This window comes from Nanorana parkeri, unplaced genomic scaffold, assembly GCF_000935625.1.
Source record: "Nanorana parkeri isolate BGI_ZX_2015 unplaced genomic scaffold, ASM93562v1 scaffold162, whole genome shotgun sequence".
Taxonomy (NCBI): Eukaryota; Metazoa; Chordata; class Amphibia; order Anura; family Dicroglossidae; genus Nanorana; species Nanorana parkeri.
The window spans coordinates 369,000-385,828 of NW_017306430.1; the positions used below are offsets into that span (position 1 = coordinate 369,000).

Below are 16,829 nucleotides of genomic sequence, written 5' to 3' on the forward strand. Positions count from 1 at the left end.
ATGTCCCAAAGTCATCTGCATATAGAAATTAGGTTATAGAAATGTAATCGCCCTGTCGACTAATTTCCCACAGGTATGTTGAGAATAAAAAACCTTGTGAAATAAAAGTTTAGTTTCTGTTTTTGCTGTTTACTATGTTACTATAGCAATAGAATACAATTCCATCAAGTTACGCCCTTGCAAAGATATCTTTCTGTTGATTCAGAGAATGGAATCTCAGGAAAAAAAACTACTGGTTCTTGCCTTCTGAATTTAAAGCAAACTTGTCCTCACACTTTATTTTTTATATATTTATTCCTTCTCTGAGGCAGGTGTGTGATAAGTTTGTGCAGGGAGACACTGCAAACCTTCTGGCAATGGCACGTAATGATGTGCCATCCTGGAGGAGTTGGCATGTCTTTGCAACCTCTCTATAGGGTCCAGGTATCTCCTCATGCTAACAGTAGTGACACTGACTCTAGCCAAATGCAAAACTAGTGAAAAACGGTCAGAAAAGATGAGTAGGGAAAAAATGTCAGTGGCCTCCATCTGTAAAACCATTCCTGTCTTGGAGGTCGTCTCATTGTTGCCCATCTAGAGCACCTGTTGTTAATTTCATTAACAACCCCCGCTGCTACTTAACTGACCTGATCAATATCCCAGGAGTTTAATTGACTTGATGCTATACTCGGATTAAAAAGTGTTCCTTTAATTGTTTATGGTAAAGCCCATCATTCTACTGTTTTCAGAAAAAGAAATGAGGCCTTTTTAAAGAAAAAAACAGTCCCTACAGTCAAACATGGTGAGGGTTCACTGATGTTTTCAGCGGCGACTTTATATCTCTCTATATCTCAAAACGTCTTGTGAGGAAAGAAATGACTATGTGTTTGTGAAACACTTTGCAGCCTAGACTCCTACTGTGGACACTGTCGGTTATTTCAGACATGGAGGGAAATGCCTGAGCTGAAAAATAGAAAATGAAAAACAGCATATGTGATGCAAAATGAGATGTTGGCTGGCAATGCATTAGTTGTGACCAGCTTTATTCCCATCGTTTCCTAATAAGGCAGTGTGCTCTGATGTTTGGAATTCTTTGATAAATTGAATGACATATTTTGTGTAGGGAGATTTTCTCTGGAAATTGGGTATGTTCAATAAACAACCAGTCATATGTGACACTTTCAGGATAATCTGTGCTTGGCAGGCAAATATGCATAGTGCATAGAATTGCATAGTGTTAAAATTAGAAGGTTTCTTTAACACAGGAATATTAGATTGGTGTTGTTTGGGCTGCATGTGTCCCTCTCATGCTATCTGTGTGATCTTTTAGCCAGTTCAAGGATTCAAATCATAGGCTGTGTTTAATAAATGCTACAGTTTCCTATATATTGTTATAGTGCAATAAGGCCTGGTTCACACCATCAGACATGAAAATCCCATTGTTTTTTATGGGTACGGTTCACACCTTGCCGTATTTCAGCCCGTCTGAACGCGCTACAAAACGGCCTACGCCTGAAAAGGTACATGAGCTTCTTTGCAGCGTTTTTGTCACGCGTTTCCACTGGGATACAGCCACGTAGCCATCGGAAATGCACGTTTGTTGCACGTTTTTTTTACCGCGAATCCCGGTAAAAACGCGCATAACGAGACGCACATATTCTATACGCCTAGGTGTGAACAGAGCCTTAATCAGAAAATGTGTTCCTTGACCTCTCCGGGATAAAATAATATAGGAAGTCACAGTTTTGATAATTCGCAAAGCACGGAGAGATTTTTTTTTTTTTTTGGAATGCAGTACATTTTCCATTATTACTATTGTATTCCCTTGCTGATTTAATGAAATAATAATGTAGGTACACTTCAAACAGCATGTGACCTGTTGTGTTCCCTTACTGTTTCATTCTACATTCCTGAGCCCACTGTATTGGTAATGACATGCTTGTTTTTAAAGGGAAGGTATGGTGATTTTTGTACCCAGTTTATTTCTTTGTTTCTGAACTAAAATAGTAATGCTGAATTATTATTTTTTTAGTTGAATAAATATGAAATCTTGCATATTAACCTCTTGCCATCTGGCCGATTTGTAATAAAATGGCCATATGGCTGACTCATAAGGGCGGGTGGGCGTTTTATAAATTTATCATTTCCTGCTCTCGCTTGTTGACTTTATTGCTATCACATAGGGGGCAAGTGTGAGAGGGGGGGGGGAAGCAAGTTAAAACATTTAATGTCCCAGATAAAAGAATTAAAAAAAACAAACCTTTCCCCTGCCCCCACGTACATGCATATATACGCAAACGTGCTTCAGGTACGCCTATGTGCGAAAACGAAGTTTACACCACACGTTATATATACCCGTGATCGTCAGAATGCAAGCACGCATTCAGGGGCCATCAATCACTGTTAACTAGGGCTGATAGAACTAATCGGTTATAATAGATAATGAGAACCGTTGGCAGCGATTCTCATCATCGATTAGTTGCTTTACGATTAGTTGCCGCCGCTCTGCTGGCTGCAGCAGTCTGTGTCCCTTTCAATCCCCGCTGCTCTCCCCTCCTGTATCGACAGAGGCAGTGGGGGACACAGGCCACTGCAACCGGCACCAGCGAAGAGGAGAGACCGATGTGACTGCATTCCCCGTTGTCCGTCGCTCCCCCGCCGCAATCCCCGTAACTTTTTTTTTTTTTCACTTTTTTATTTCATCCGATATATCGAAGGTTAAGAATTGGCTAACTAATCAATTATGAAAATAATCGTTAGCTGCAGCCCTACTGTTACACAATTTTAAGGCTTGTAATGTTTGGTGTCTATTAACCTGATGTGACCCCATTATTTAATATTGTACCAAAATATTGGGGGGTAGCAAACGCTTTTTTCCCCAACATTTTCAGTACTTGTATTTTATATAGTAAACCAATTAAAAGCCCCCAGTGGTGAGTAAATACTATAAAAAAAACTCTTATCTGTCCCCAAAAATTAATATAAAAATAATTTCTGTACAACATTGCTTATTTAAATAAATGTCAAGTGCCTCATCGCTGAATACTGAAAAAATGGCCTTGACAGGAAGGGGGTTTAAAACACCCCGGTCATCAAGTAGTTTAACTACCTCCCGGCCAGCCGCTGTGTATACACGGCCTGCCGGGAGCTTCTTGGATGTAACTGGGCGTGTATACACGTCCTGTTACATCCGCCCATTCGGGCGCGCCGATACTGCAGCGCTGAACACTGAAAAATGGCCTGGCCAGGTAGGGGATCTAAACACCTTGTCTTCAAGCGGTTAATATTTCTATAGTCTTTTATACAGCCACTAGATGGAGCTTTGTTCTCCTTTTTTGCATCATTAGCACTATATCCTTTGTAGCTTCACTGAAAGAAGCCCACTGTTTACAGAATTCAGCCATCATCAAAGTACTGACTTCCTTCTATAAGTCTGAAGTTTTTATCAGGCAAATGGAGCTGGAAAGCAAGTCATTCTGATGTGTTGTCATTCAACCCTTTCATGACCGAGGCCGTTTTCTTTTTTTTTTGTTTACATGTTATCCACATTTTAGACCTGAAAATTATTTAAAACTCCCAAACATTATATATTTTCTGACAGCCAAGAACCTATAGAATAAAATGGTGGCAGTTGCAAATTTTTGTTTTGCATGTTATTAGCACAACTCCTTATCAAACCCCAACATTTTCTGAAAAATGCACTTACATGCCCCAAAACACCCATTTAAAAAAAATAAAAATATAAAAGTTGAGGTTAAGAGAAAATTCCCAACATGCCCAGGTTAAAAATGTGTGTGCGTCCCATTAAACTGCGAAAAAATTCAGCTGGGAGTCTGTTTGAACGGGCACGATGCCAGTGATGTAGACTCACTGGTCATGAAGTGGTTAAATAACGTAAAGTACTCGGGAAACCCTGATACACCTGCGTCCTTTCTGCATTTTCACTATTAGCCTATTGATTTGCTGATAACTATAGTATTATTTAAATTTTGGCTGCTTCTTCAGGAAGCGGGCGAAATTCGCACAGTGGGTCCCGCTATCGGCACCCTTCCTGCCAACAACCCTTGATCAGCTGATCAAAGGAGCCAGTCGCAAAATCTTTTGAAAATACAGAGCCAGCAGCCAATGAGCTGTTTTTGTTATGTTTTGGGGATTCTGACAGTGGCCACTGTCAGAATACAAAAGAAACGGCAGAAGATTCATCAATCAGCACTCGTAGCATTGATGGAGGAATCTGTTCTAATTATTTATATTTTTTTCCAGCCCGGGTTGAACAAAAAACATACAATAGTGTATGGCCAGCTTTGTGATCTATAATACTTAAGCAATATACAGAATATAGATGTTTTTTTAGGTTAACCAGTGCTTTCGTGAGCTATATTCTGTATGCGTCAAGCTCAATTCCATAAGCTTTAACACAAGGATAAAGGTCTTTATTGTAGCCACGTGTCTGTCATTTTTAAACCACAAACTCTGAATATAATTACTTTAAAAAAAAAAAATATCACTAGCCAGGTGTGTTAGGTTTATAAATTGAGCCTATAGGCTTTTGAATGTCACATTGAAGGCAAAACATTTGAACTGTACCCGCTAGATGATGCTACATAATGCAGCCCAATGTTTCCACTTTGAATGAATCCTCATTCTTTACATTTTAATGTTTTTGATTTCTTTTCTAGAATTGGCTCATATACTGGTTTAACACTATTGAGGCAGCATGGCAATATAAGGCACTGAAGGGTTCAGGGAAACATGATCTATAAGGCCTGTTCACACTATAGCTTTGCTCTCAGTGCATGTTACCTTGCATATAGTGCACACTATTGCACAGCGCATCTAGCGAGGTAATGTTAGGGTATGTGTAGATGGGCAAATGCAGCATGCGTTTAGGTGCATTTGAGTTTAGTTTGGGATATTTCTGACCACCTCAGCTTCTTTAAGATTCCTTTTGTATTCCCATTGACTTTTATAGGGAGAAAGTTAGTTCTTGTGTGCACAAATGCCTGTGTACGTGACCTTGAAACACTGGATATGAAGGCTTTGTAAGCAAATATAAATCCCTGCTGGTTTGCACTGGTGTTGGCGGATGTGTAGGTATTCTGTTTTCATGGTGCAAATGGAAAAAGCTCCTTAATGTGAGCATACAATGGACAAGATGAAGTCAATCTAGTATTTTATTTTCTAGGGCTGCAACCAACTAATCGATTGAGAATAGTTGCCAACTATTCTCATTATCGAATAGTTGGTTGGATCTACTAGCTCTCTCCTCCACACTGGGAGGAGGGCACAGCAAGCAGTGTGCGGGTGCCATAGCCAGCCTGCTATCGGATATTGCAATTTGAAATGGCCAATAGCAGGCTGGCTATTGTACCAGCCCACTACCTGCTGTATTTACATTCAGCTGCCATCTGCAGAATCTTGCCACTGGCAGCTGTAATTCTCTAGCTGAAGCTATTTAAGCGTCCTGTGCCTCTAACATACAATTTTAAAAACAAGTATAAAAGGGTGGGAAAAAAGTAATTCTGCTGCGGGAGGTGCGTTGCAGTACCATTTCATTTGAATGGCACACCAAATGCGCCCCCCTCCCACAGTGTGCTTGCCCGCACTGGAACGCATGGTACCGCAATGAAGGATGGTATTAATTTATTTTTATCCGATTGAAATAATAATCAACCAACTAATCGTTTATGTAAATAATCAATAGTTGCAGCCCTATTCTTTTCATAACTTTAAAGTAGTATAGGCAATATGTCTTCATTTCAAAGAGCTTCTGAAAGATTCCCTTCAGCTTCTCTGTTCTGGTGCATAAACATTGCTGTCAGCCGTTTAAATTAAGTCGATGAAATGGACCATGTTTTTTAATATATAGCCCCACTGGGGCTATTATCGTCCGTGCATTATGGCAGCAGAATAAAGGAGTATTTAAGGACATAACATTGTATATTGACATTTGCATCAGCTGACAAAACAATCCACTGATGTAAAATCAAAGCTCATCACAGGACTTGTCTGTCATTTCCAATATTGTGGAAACTTCATACTAAAACCTGAAGGGTTTAGAAGTGAGTTGGGCATTGGAAAGTGAATTAATATGCACATCAAGAACATGGTGAAAATGTGATTTGTACTGTATTTGTATCTTGGGGGGGAAAAAATCTATATACATATAATTTTTTTTTTTTTAGAATTTTTATAACCGAACTATGCAAAACAAGGAGTATAGTGGACTGAGTTACTACCTATTAGGGAGAATTAAAATCTTCTACAGTTGTGTAGACCTAGGAACTCTGACTCCAACTAAGAGATACAAAATAACACAATTATCCAGCATTTATCAAAAAAATCTTATTTTGAGAAAATTAATACTTCATAATTTCAGTTTTAAGACGGCTCCAAACTGCACTTGACTTGCAGTTGGATATAGAAGCCATATCTTTTTAAAATGACACTAAACTCTGGTGTTAAATCTTAAAAATACATTAAGTACCCTAACTGTTAACAAAAATGTATCTCATTTCATTGTGTATCACTCAGCTGTAGATTCTCAAATCATCTCTGAATTCATGATGACACTGTCCTTCCTTTGAGGATCTACAGCCTAGATCTAAAGCAAGTCCATGCATTTGTGATGACTGACGTACTAGCCTAAAATGGTTATATTAATATTCAAAATAAGAAAAGAGAAAAGGTGCATGCATACAAATGTGACGGTAATAATATGGCCCATTTAATAACTTGCTAAATTTGCCATTGTGTATAGCCCAAACTTTTTTTTTATTGTTAAAGAAGTTTAAGAATTAGAACCTCTGTTCTGTTGCTCTGGCTGTAACCTCTTAGTTTGTCCTGGTGGCTATTGTTACTAAGACCGAAAGTGATGGTAACTTCAACATTTTCCAGTTGTCACCAGAACAAGGGCTTTGGGGAATTCTTGTAATGGGCACAATTGTTCCAGTGACAGCTGTCTTGTGAGGGGAATAATCCTCACTGTGTGGAGATTTCAGGTTACTTAAAGTTGTTTCTCCTGGGCAGTACAGTAATTGATGGGAAATATCCCTAATGGCACACAAACAGGAAAAAAATGACTTGTTTAATACCTCCCTTCTCTATCCAAAACTGAAAAAAATGATTGTACATACACTTTAAGATGTTCACCATAAGCAGTGGTATATACGACCTAAAAATAGACGTAGCTCAGATTGTCAGACAAAGACCTTTTTATTGTTTGGACAAACCTGGGAACTGGTTGTGTAAATTAGCATTAAAAAGCAGTGCATCCTGTGCAGAGGGCTGTTGCAAAGTAGAACAATCTTACCATGTGACCGAACTGTACAGCTCTCTAGTCGGACCATCCGCTGCTCCTTACTATCCTCCATTCAGAAAATGTCTTGTATTTTTTTTTAAAGAATACAAGGCATTTTGCCATTGAAGGAGAGATGATGTCATATCGAAGCCCTCTCCTCTCCCCCCTCCAATAACAGGATGTCCTTTTTTTTTTTTTTCAAGAATACAAGACATTTTCTGAATGGAGGATAACTAAGAAGGGCGTGTAATGTGACCGGAGCAATGTACAGCTCGGGTTGGAGCAATGTACAGCTCGGGTTGCATCTCTCCCTCTCTTCAGTGCCCGGAAGCTGGGCGTTCAATGCGAGGGACAGGCAAGGTAAGGTGTTATACTTTGGAGGTGCCCTCTGCACATAACACACAGCTTTTTAATGGTAATGTACGCATCCAGTGCTGTGTGTATATTATCGTTTTGGCAGGAGTGTGGCTTTAAGTAGAGTAGAGGAATGCTAGAACTCCTGTAAGATGTTTATTTCTGTCTATGTACCTGTTGCATATTTTCTCTCCCTTCCTGTCTAGTGAAAAGCTTGTCAGCAGGACAGGAAGTGAGTGTAATTCTCTCTGGATAGTAGTAAGCACCCAACAGGCCTTCTCATCCTTCCCCACCCTATGCAAAACCCGAAAAATTGTTTTGGCTTGACACTTAAAGGGAAAATAGGGTTCATGTATTAAAGAAAGGGCTTGGTTTAGACGGGTATAACATTTGCTTTGCTTTTTCTTTTGTAGGGCTGCAGCTGCTCCAAAGACCAATCCAAACCCTGCACAAGTTGTAAGTTCTCTCGTAAACCATTTTGGAATGTACTTTGTATGCTGACATTTTATAATGCATGTGAAATGTATTTTGATTGTATGCAGCCATTCCAGACGCTGGCATGCAAGGTTACTATAAAAAAGTCACTAACCCGATGTTTTTATTGCTCTACGGCAATTTTTTTTCTGAGAGCAGATTCTCATTTGATCAATAGCCTGTTGTAGTCCAGGTCTAAATAATTATAAATCACTGCTTTTTATTGGATCTATTCACTGTAGGGGTGAATGTTTGACAAAAGATAAAGAAAATCTTGCTTTTATGCTGAACATAGTAGTCTTATGGAGCATTTTACATCCATCTATGCTCTGGCTAAAGTCCAGATTCTGTGATTGTACTTTCAATAGCTAATATTCACAATGACATAGCTTGCATAGACGTGCTGAGCAGTTGACTAAGACTGATTTGTGTTCTCTTGCTGCACAACAGATGTTGCTAAGGGTGGAGCAGAAGCCTTTACAGAATAAAGTGATTTCTAGGCAAACCTTAAATCATTGATGTGCCTACTAAGAAAAGCTATTTAAAAATATGTGAATTTTTTAGCTTGTAAAGTAAGCTGTAAAAATTCCTGCTTCTGTGGATTCCAGACTGCACACTAGCCATTACACTTGAGTCGCTTTCATATGCACAGTCTGTTCAGGTCCTCCTGTTGGTTTTTCAGGCAGATCTGATTAGAAGCCTACTAACTCTATGGGCAGCCACATGTAAACAGATGTGCATATTTTACCGGCCCCGATAGTGACGGATTTGGGTTAATCTGATGTAAATGGACATGTCTGCTTAAATCTGACTCCCCATAGTCCTAGTGTGGGTCTGGTTGGTTCTGATTCACCTGCTGCATTTAAGGCAGTGTGAAAGAGTTCCTCTATCAGAGTCCTAACCCTGTTTTATGCTCCTTGTCGGGTGATGTCTGAGCTAATACAAGGTTGTAATCGCCTCCTCCCTCATTTAATATTTTGGGCCAGGCAATTTGTCATTCAGGCTCAGGCACTATATCTTGGTTGGAGGTCACATGCTCCACCATACCCAGAAGCACTTGAAGCCAAAAAGGTATTAAAGCCGGATATATAACTGTCTGAAGGGGGCCAGAAATGGCAGCTTTCTCCCAGTATTTAATTTGTATACCTTTATTCTCTCATACCCTGACTCTATCCCCACAGCCATGAATATACGTGAGCCTCTCCTTCAAAAGACCGTTGCCTGTGCTCAGTTGGGATGTATACTCTTTGCTAATTTACAGCATTTCCCTTCCATTGCACTTCTGTTCACCATTCTGTTAGAGGTAGAAGGTGTATCTGAGGGCTTAAAGTAAATCCATGAGCACAATAAAGCTAATGAAATGGCCATGGCCCAAAAATCAAGAGCACTCTAAGTAACTAATATGAACAGTTCGGGATACTACTGAAAGCCAAACCATTCTCCTCCTGCCTGTTCCTATTGCATTATCACTGTGATGGCCTCCACGCTGACCAGTAAAAAACCATGAATGGGCTGGGGGATGATTGGCTTTCAGCAGTATCACGGAGTGTTTAGAAACTGCTATCCAAAGACAGGACTGGACAGATAATTATCTTCAGGTTGCCCTGGTGACTGCAAAAGTTTCCAGGTGACTGAAATGTCCTGAACATTATCTCCCTCGTTCCCTGTGCAACTTTGTGCAGTGAAAGGGTGATTATTATTACTGTTAATATTGTTATAATTGTAATTAAATATGTAGTTAAGGCTTCCATAATGCACAAGAAATCAAGTTTGCTTTTCAGGCCTCACACTTAGCTTGGTTTAGTAATGTCAATAATTATAATAATTAAAACACCATAAGAGCTAGTACTGCTCAGCAAGTCTATGCAAAGCTAGGAATCCTTTTAACATTGCCAATAAAAGGCAGTTGATGTTCAAATTCCAGGCTCTCAGACGTTACAATATACATGATTGATTGCATAGATGTAATGGACCTTAGTGCCCCATCTGCTTTATTACAGTGCAATCGTAATATAACAATATTCTTATCACAACATTCTTCACATTCATTTGAGCAACTGAGACTGTGAAAGGTTACAGTGGGACTGTTGAATTATTTGCCATTAGTGCATTAAGATTGTAGACATCTGTGCATTTAAGGAGATGTTGTGCTGAGTTTCTTGCATGTGGTTGGTGTGTGGTTTTTGTTTTTTGTTTTTACATATAGGAAACTCTCAAAGAAATAATAAAGCCTGTGCCTATTGCAACTCCCGCTACACCTGCTGCACCTAAGATCAACACTTCAGCCAATATGACCTACAACAAAGCTCCTAGACCATTTGGGGCCCCATCCCCTTCCAAGCCTGCTTCAATCCCATCACCATCCTCAGCCTTTTCCCCAGCCTCTGCAAGCCAAACCTCCTCACAGCTCTCTGCTTTATCCCTGCTGTCTGCAGTCAACCCACCTCCTCCCATCACATCCGGAGTGCATGCCAATTATAAATCTGCCACAGATGGCCAGTCACCTGCTTTAAGTGCAACTAAAACTGCAGTTAATGTCCCACGGCAGCCTGCCAGCTACAATTCGGCTGTCAACCTGTATGCTAATGAGACTGCACAAGATGGGGCTGATGTGCAGAGAAGAGGACAAAAGGAAAACCTGGGTGATGAACCACAAAATGGGTAGGTAAATATGGCATGCTTTTGTCATTTTGTGCATGAGACGTGTTTTTCATTTTAAGCAGACTTGAATTACTGGAACTGTCTACCATTTTATTTTTATTTACAGAGTGATTTCAAATGCTCTAATGACTATTTTTTTTATTTTTTTTTACTGCTGTTAGGTCATTCATAATAAGGTCAGTTTACCTGTTGCTGGAGACATACTTATGTGATCAAAGACATCTGTTCAAACAGTATATATTATTTTAAAAATGTGATAGACTGACAGCTATGCATTTTCCCTATTGTTAGAGTGGGTAGGAGGCAGCGGATTTAACCAACTGTGTTTTCTCTTTCACCCCAGTCAAAAAAGATACCTTTTTTAAAGGTGTCTTGACTTATTAAAGGCAAACAGGCTAGTCAGTTTGCAAGAGCGTTTTCCCTTAGCTTAGTGAATGAGGTGAAGCTCTGCTGACTTCCACCATCCAATCAAGTGCAAGCAAAAATACTTTTCTTGTTTTAATTATTTTCTTTGTTGACTGGGTATTCTTTTCAAAGGGAATTTTCACCACACTCCCTAAGCTAAGGGAAAACTCGCTTGCAAAGTGAACAGCCTATTTGCTTTCAGTAAATCGACCCCATTGTGCACCTGAGCCAAGCTTCCAGGTTTACAGGTGACTGTATATGCAGTTGTGCAGTAATTGTATAAGGATTCAGACACGTCTTGGTCAAATCTCTGGCCGTTATCCCTGTTTAGTTGGATGTTGAAGACCCTTTTTTCTCATACATCGCCCTGTAATTGTCAAAGTAAATCTAAAGATGTACAAATCAAATGGCCAGTACGACAAATAACACCTATTTTTTTTTTTTAATAGTATACTCCTTAAATACACTAGTCAAACATTTAAAATTTTCTCTCCATCTTTAGTTATTGTCTGTAGACAACTAATTTGACACTGACAGCTTAACCAGCAAAAGCATCCAATCAGACATGATTGGGTTACACAATGCTGTAAATCTAGTACTTAGACCATGTTTACAGGAAGAGAGAACTCAGAGGACCTCATCACTGTGAACCTACTCCATTGTGAACTTAGGAAAACATAGGGTGGATGTGATTAATTTATTTGTTAAGCCTCCCTTTACACATCCACTTTTTGAAATACTCCCGACTCGCACAAAAATGCACAATTTTTAATAGACCGTTTGCTCATTTGCGGCAATCCAGCATGGCTTCAAAGAAAGTGCAGAGCAAGCATGGTGGTAAAAAGAAAGTGCAGAGCGGTAATGAAGGTGACAAGAATGTGCAGAGCGTTAATGAAGGTGATGAGAACGTTAGTGTTCACTCTCTTTGTACTGTACTGTACTTGTGATTAAAATTGTTTTTACATATGGTTCAGAATGGATTAACCTCATTTACATTGAACCCTATGGGAAAATTGGATTCAGTTCGCGACCAGAATCGTGGAACCAATTAAGTTGGTGAACTGAGGTACCACTGTACACTGACCCACCCTTCTTAACCCTTCTAAATTATTTGAAACCTTCTAAATTATTTGAAACCTATCACCATAGGCTTAGACTTGCCTAAAAAAAGACCCCCCCACAGTCTACCCTAAGGAGCAGCTATGTTTACAGGGAGCGTACATTAGTGTTATGAAAGTACAGTTGTCCTTTTACTTCAATAGGAAAAGTATCCTGGTTATGCAGTGTGGAAGGAGGGCGTAAATCACTGAATGAAAGCTGTCTGAAAGGAATTGCAATTCTTAAGACTGGAAAAACAAATCTTTAGTATGCATTTTAACTATGTAGTTAGCTGTGTGACATGTAGAGTTCAGATTTAAACATATATGTATTTGACGCTGATGAAATTGTCAGTGTTGCACAACTTCCTCAGACCTGATTGCTCTATACCATGATCAACAAAGAAGTACAATTGACACAGACTTGCTAGTTAGGCTTGTAATTGAACTTGACGATGTTTTTGGCAAATGTCTGAAATCGGAAGAGTGGGAAAATTGCAAGTGGGAACATTTGGAAATGTGACATGAGGATTTTCAAAATTTTACATAGTCTACTTGGACAGTGTATTAATAGCAAATATATTGGTTGGCAGGCAAAACACAACTACAGTACTTGACGTAGCTTGTGATTTAATACAATGAATTGAATGAATCAGTAAAGGACACTAAATGGGAAATGATTAATGTGTAGTCTTTATATATATGAAATGGTGGTCAGAAGGGTCAGATTGCCAAAATCATGCAGTTTTGAGGTGTCTTGATCTAGCTATTTTGGACTTGTTGAGAGACTCCTCATGTTTATAAGTCATGCAAGGTGATGACCAACATAGATACCTCAGAGTGGTAGGATTGAGCTGTAGTGAAATTTTTTTTCCACATTTTGCTTCGGCCACCAATGCCAGTTTTTCTCGGGAGAGCAATAGCTTTCAGGACGGGTAAAATACTGCCCTCAACATTCAATTGTTTCTTGACTGTATGGCAACATCAGTCATCTAACTATGGACACGTTATCACAAGTGTTTGTTTATATATCTCCCTGATGAGCACATCCTAAGCCCTCGTTCACACCTGACCGTTTTGTAGCGCGTTCTACGCTCGACAAACGCTCTACAAAACGGTAAAAAAAATAAATTGCATTGTAGTCAATAGTCTCGTTCCCACCTTGCCGTATTTCCGCCCGTCCCTAACGCCCTACAAAACGGCCCACGCCTGGAAAGGTCCAGGTACTACTTTGGGCCGTTTTGTAGGGCGTTTTCCATTGGGATACAGCCAAGTAGCCTTCGGAATCACGCGACGGTCGCGCGACTTTTTTATCGCGAATCGCGGTAAAAAAATCGCGTGACAGACGCGCTTATGCAATACGCCTAGGTGTGAACGAGGGCTAAAGCTTTAAACTGTTGCAGACAAAATGTTGCTTCATGTTTGAAATTAACCAAGGCAATTAAATCCCAAAATAAACCATTTCATCCTAAAATATGGTGTCTATTAGTTACCAAAACATATACAGTATATTTCCATCACTATTCTTACATTAAGGTCGTATATGTTTACTTCTAAAAGAATTTGTGTTGTCAAGTCACTGTGTATTTGTATCATGGTCAATATACAGTCATAGTGCCTATTAGCAGTACAGCTTTCTACTTTTGAATCTTTTAAAGCATATCTAAACCCAAAAACAAAAATGCAATATATTGCAGCTTATCAATCCTTGAATGTAATTAATGCATTTGTTGTCTTTTTACTTTTACTTTTCACCTGGTAGGTTTGCGAATAACACCTAATATTCTTGTGTGGATTACGCTCACTTACTCCACTATCTACCAGCCATGGTTACCATTCAGGCTGGACCATATATCTGTCTGCTTTTGTTCATCCCTATTAAGGTGGCCATACACTTTACAACCATCGCAAGACCTTAGTCTTGCGATGGTTGTAAAGTAATTTAAAAAACGCACGATCTGCCCAACTTGGACAGGCAGATCGCACTCTCGATCATCGCAAGCTTCCGATGACCGCAATGCTGAACGGGCAGTGTGCGCGTGCGCACACCGGCCTGTTCGGCATTTGTCTCCCGGGCACCGTTCAAACCAGCCGAAAATCGTACGATTTTCGGCTGGTTTTCTAGCGTGCTCCCTAGACAAAAGACGTGCGACCGTACAGTAAAACCGGTCACACGTCTTCCATACACTTTGCGATTAGCTTACGATCGCTGGATTTCCCACGATAATCGCGCAGTGTATGGGCACCTTTACATGGGGGGTGGAGAGCTTAATAGTTTATAGAAGGAAGCTAAGATTGTTTCTACTTTCGGTTCAGTTCACAAGAAGTGGCAGACACTGATCATAAGACATAAGATCAATGGATATTTTCTGTATTTGCTGAAAATATTCTCAGCTTAAAAAATTATAAAAACAAATGCAGCCACCCCATTTGATAAAGCTGCTGTTTGAAGAAAAACTAAACCTAAGAACCAAATTTTTTACAGAGAGACTCTGCTTTCTATTAAAACATACAGTTGTGTGAAGAAGTACACCCTCTTCTAAGGTTTTACATGTCAGGACTTAATAAAAATGATATGGTCCTTAGAATTAGGTAAATATTGCCTTAAATGAACAACAATACATGACATGTTACACCATGTCATTATTTATTTTACAAACATATAGCCAAAATAGTGTAGTTGTGTGTGGGGAAAAACTAAGTACACCTTATGATGCAATAGCTTGTAGAACCACCTCAGGCAGCAATAAAGTAATTATTTTCTGTATTACTTTATCAGTCTCTAACATCGTTCTGGAGGGATTTTTGCCCCCTCTTCTTTACAAAGTTTTTTCAGTTCATTGAGGTTTGCAGGTATTTGTTTATGCACATATCTCCTAATGTCCCGCCACAGCATTTTAATCGGGTTGAGGTCTGAACTTTGACTGGGCCATTGCAACACCTTAATTCTTTTCTTTTAAGTCATTATGTTGTAGAGTTGCTGGTATGCTTGGGTTCATTCTACTGTTTTCATGATCCGGTTTCAGCCAAGCTTCAGCTGTCAAACAGATGGCCACATTTGACTCTAGAATACTTTAGTATAAAGAGGAATCCACGGTTGGCTCAATGATTGCAAGGTGCCCAGGTCCCGTGGCTGCAAAACAAGCCCAAATCATTACCCTTCCAACAAAGTACTTGACAGTTGGTATGAGGTGTTTGGATGAAAACAGAGCACAGCACATCAGCACAATGTGGCACTGTGCTTTATGGTCAAACATCTCCATTTAGGTCCGGTCTATCCAAAGGACATTGTTTGAGAAGTCTTGTGGTTTGCTTGGATGCAACTTTGCAAACCTAAAGCCATGCTGCCATGTTCTTTTTAGCGAGAAGAGCCTTCCCCTGGTAATCCTTCCAAACAAACCATACTTGTTTAGTCTTTCTAAATGGACTGTCATGAGCTTTAACATTTAAAGTCTTACAGTCTAAGTCTAAGATGTAACTCCCGGGTTTTTTTTTGTGCAATTTCTCTGGACATTGCATGGTCTGATCCGTTGGTAAATTTGCTGGGATGCCCACTCCTGGGAAGATTGGCAACTGTCATCATTGATTTCCACTTATGAATAATCTTCCTCACTGTAGAATGATGGAATTGTTTGGAAATGGCCTTATAACCCTTCCCAGATTGATGGGCAGCAACAATTGCTTCTCTAAAATCATTGCGAAAATCTTGCCTCCTTGTCATTGTGCAAACTGCAATGGAAGTCTACAATTATTTTCTTTAAAATCGTTACAGTGCATTCAGCTTACCCATAGCATAGCCAGTCCTTCACTCTCAGGATCCACATGACCACTAGTACTATTCTGTCATTTGGCACGGTGGGTTTCAGGTTTCAGTAGGCTTGCACAATGAAAGGAGGAGGTCTCCCTGCCTGTTTTTCTTTGTCACTGCATATCTATGAACAGCTGAAAGAAAATGAAACCTGGCTATGTAGTTTAACATTGTGTATTAACTTAAATAGTACACAATCTACCCATTCACAAAGAGTACTAAATTAGTTTCTGACTGACCTAAATGTGCCTATTGCTTCATAGTGAAAGGAGGCCAAGTAATTGTAAGTAAGTCTGTTGATGTGAGCAGCATGTAGCTTAGACATTCTGGTTCCAGCTTCACGGTTGGACACCAATATCTGAAAGCCAATTATAATCTTATTTTCCTGGCTCAGGAAAGCCTTTGCTACCAATTCAGTATAACATGTTTTTAGTCCATATGATACTAGCTACTGGCAGTACCTAGTCTCGGTTTTCTCTTTCCCATGCTTAATAAAAACAGTCTACACCACACTCCAGAGGAATTGAGTGGTTTTCCTGGGTATTTATTTTTCCGATGCCAATGGAATTAAAATACTTCCATAGAAGGTAAAACTCAGACAATCCTACTGATCATGCCAGAAAGAACATTTGGTGAATGACCTATTTATTTTTATAACTTTTATCTGTGTGGATCAAAGTGTCATTAGAGCATTTTAAAACATTCTGCGCAGATGTATTTTTAGATTCACATCTTAAAATGTTTAATTTTC

General features: G+C 39.5%; 1 protein-coding gene across 2 annotated transcripts in view; it reads left to right on the forward strand.

Annotated features, from left to right (window-relative positions):
* PDLIM5 (PDZ and LIM domain 5) overlaps positions 1-16,829 on the forward strand; it is a 149,905-nt gene that overhangs the window by 69,032 nt on the left and 64,044 nt on the right. For both annotated transcript variants that reach the window (XM_018554498.1, XM_018554499.1), the window contains exons 4-5: positions 8,047-8,089; positions 10,314-10,768. In XM_018554498.1, coding sequence (XP_018410000.1) covers positions 8,047-8,089; positions 10,314-10,768 — 498 coding nt within the window. The remainder of the gene's footprint in view (positions 1-8,046; positions 8,090-10,313; positions 10,769-16,829) is intronic.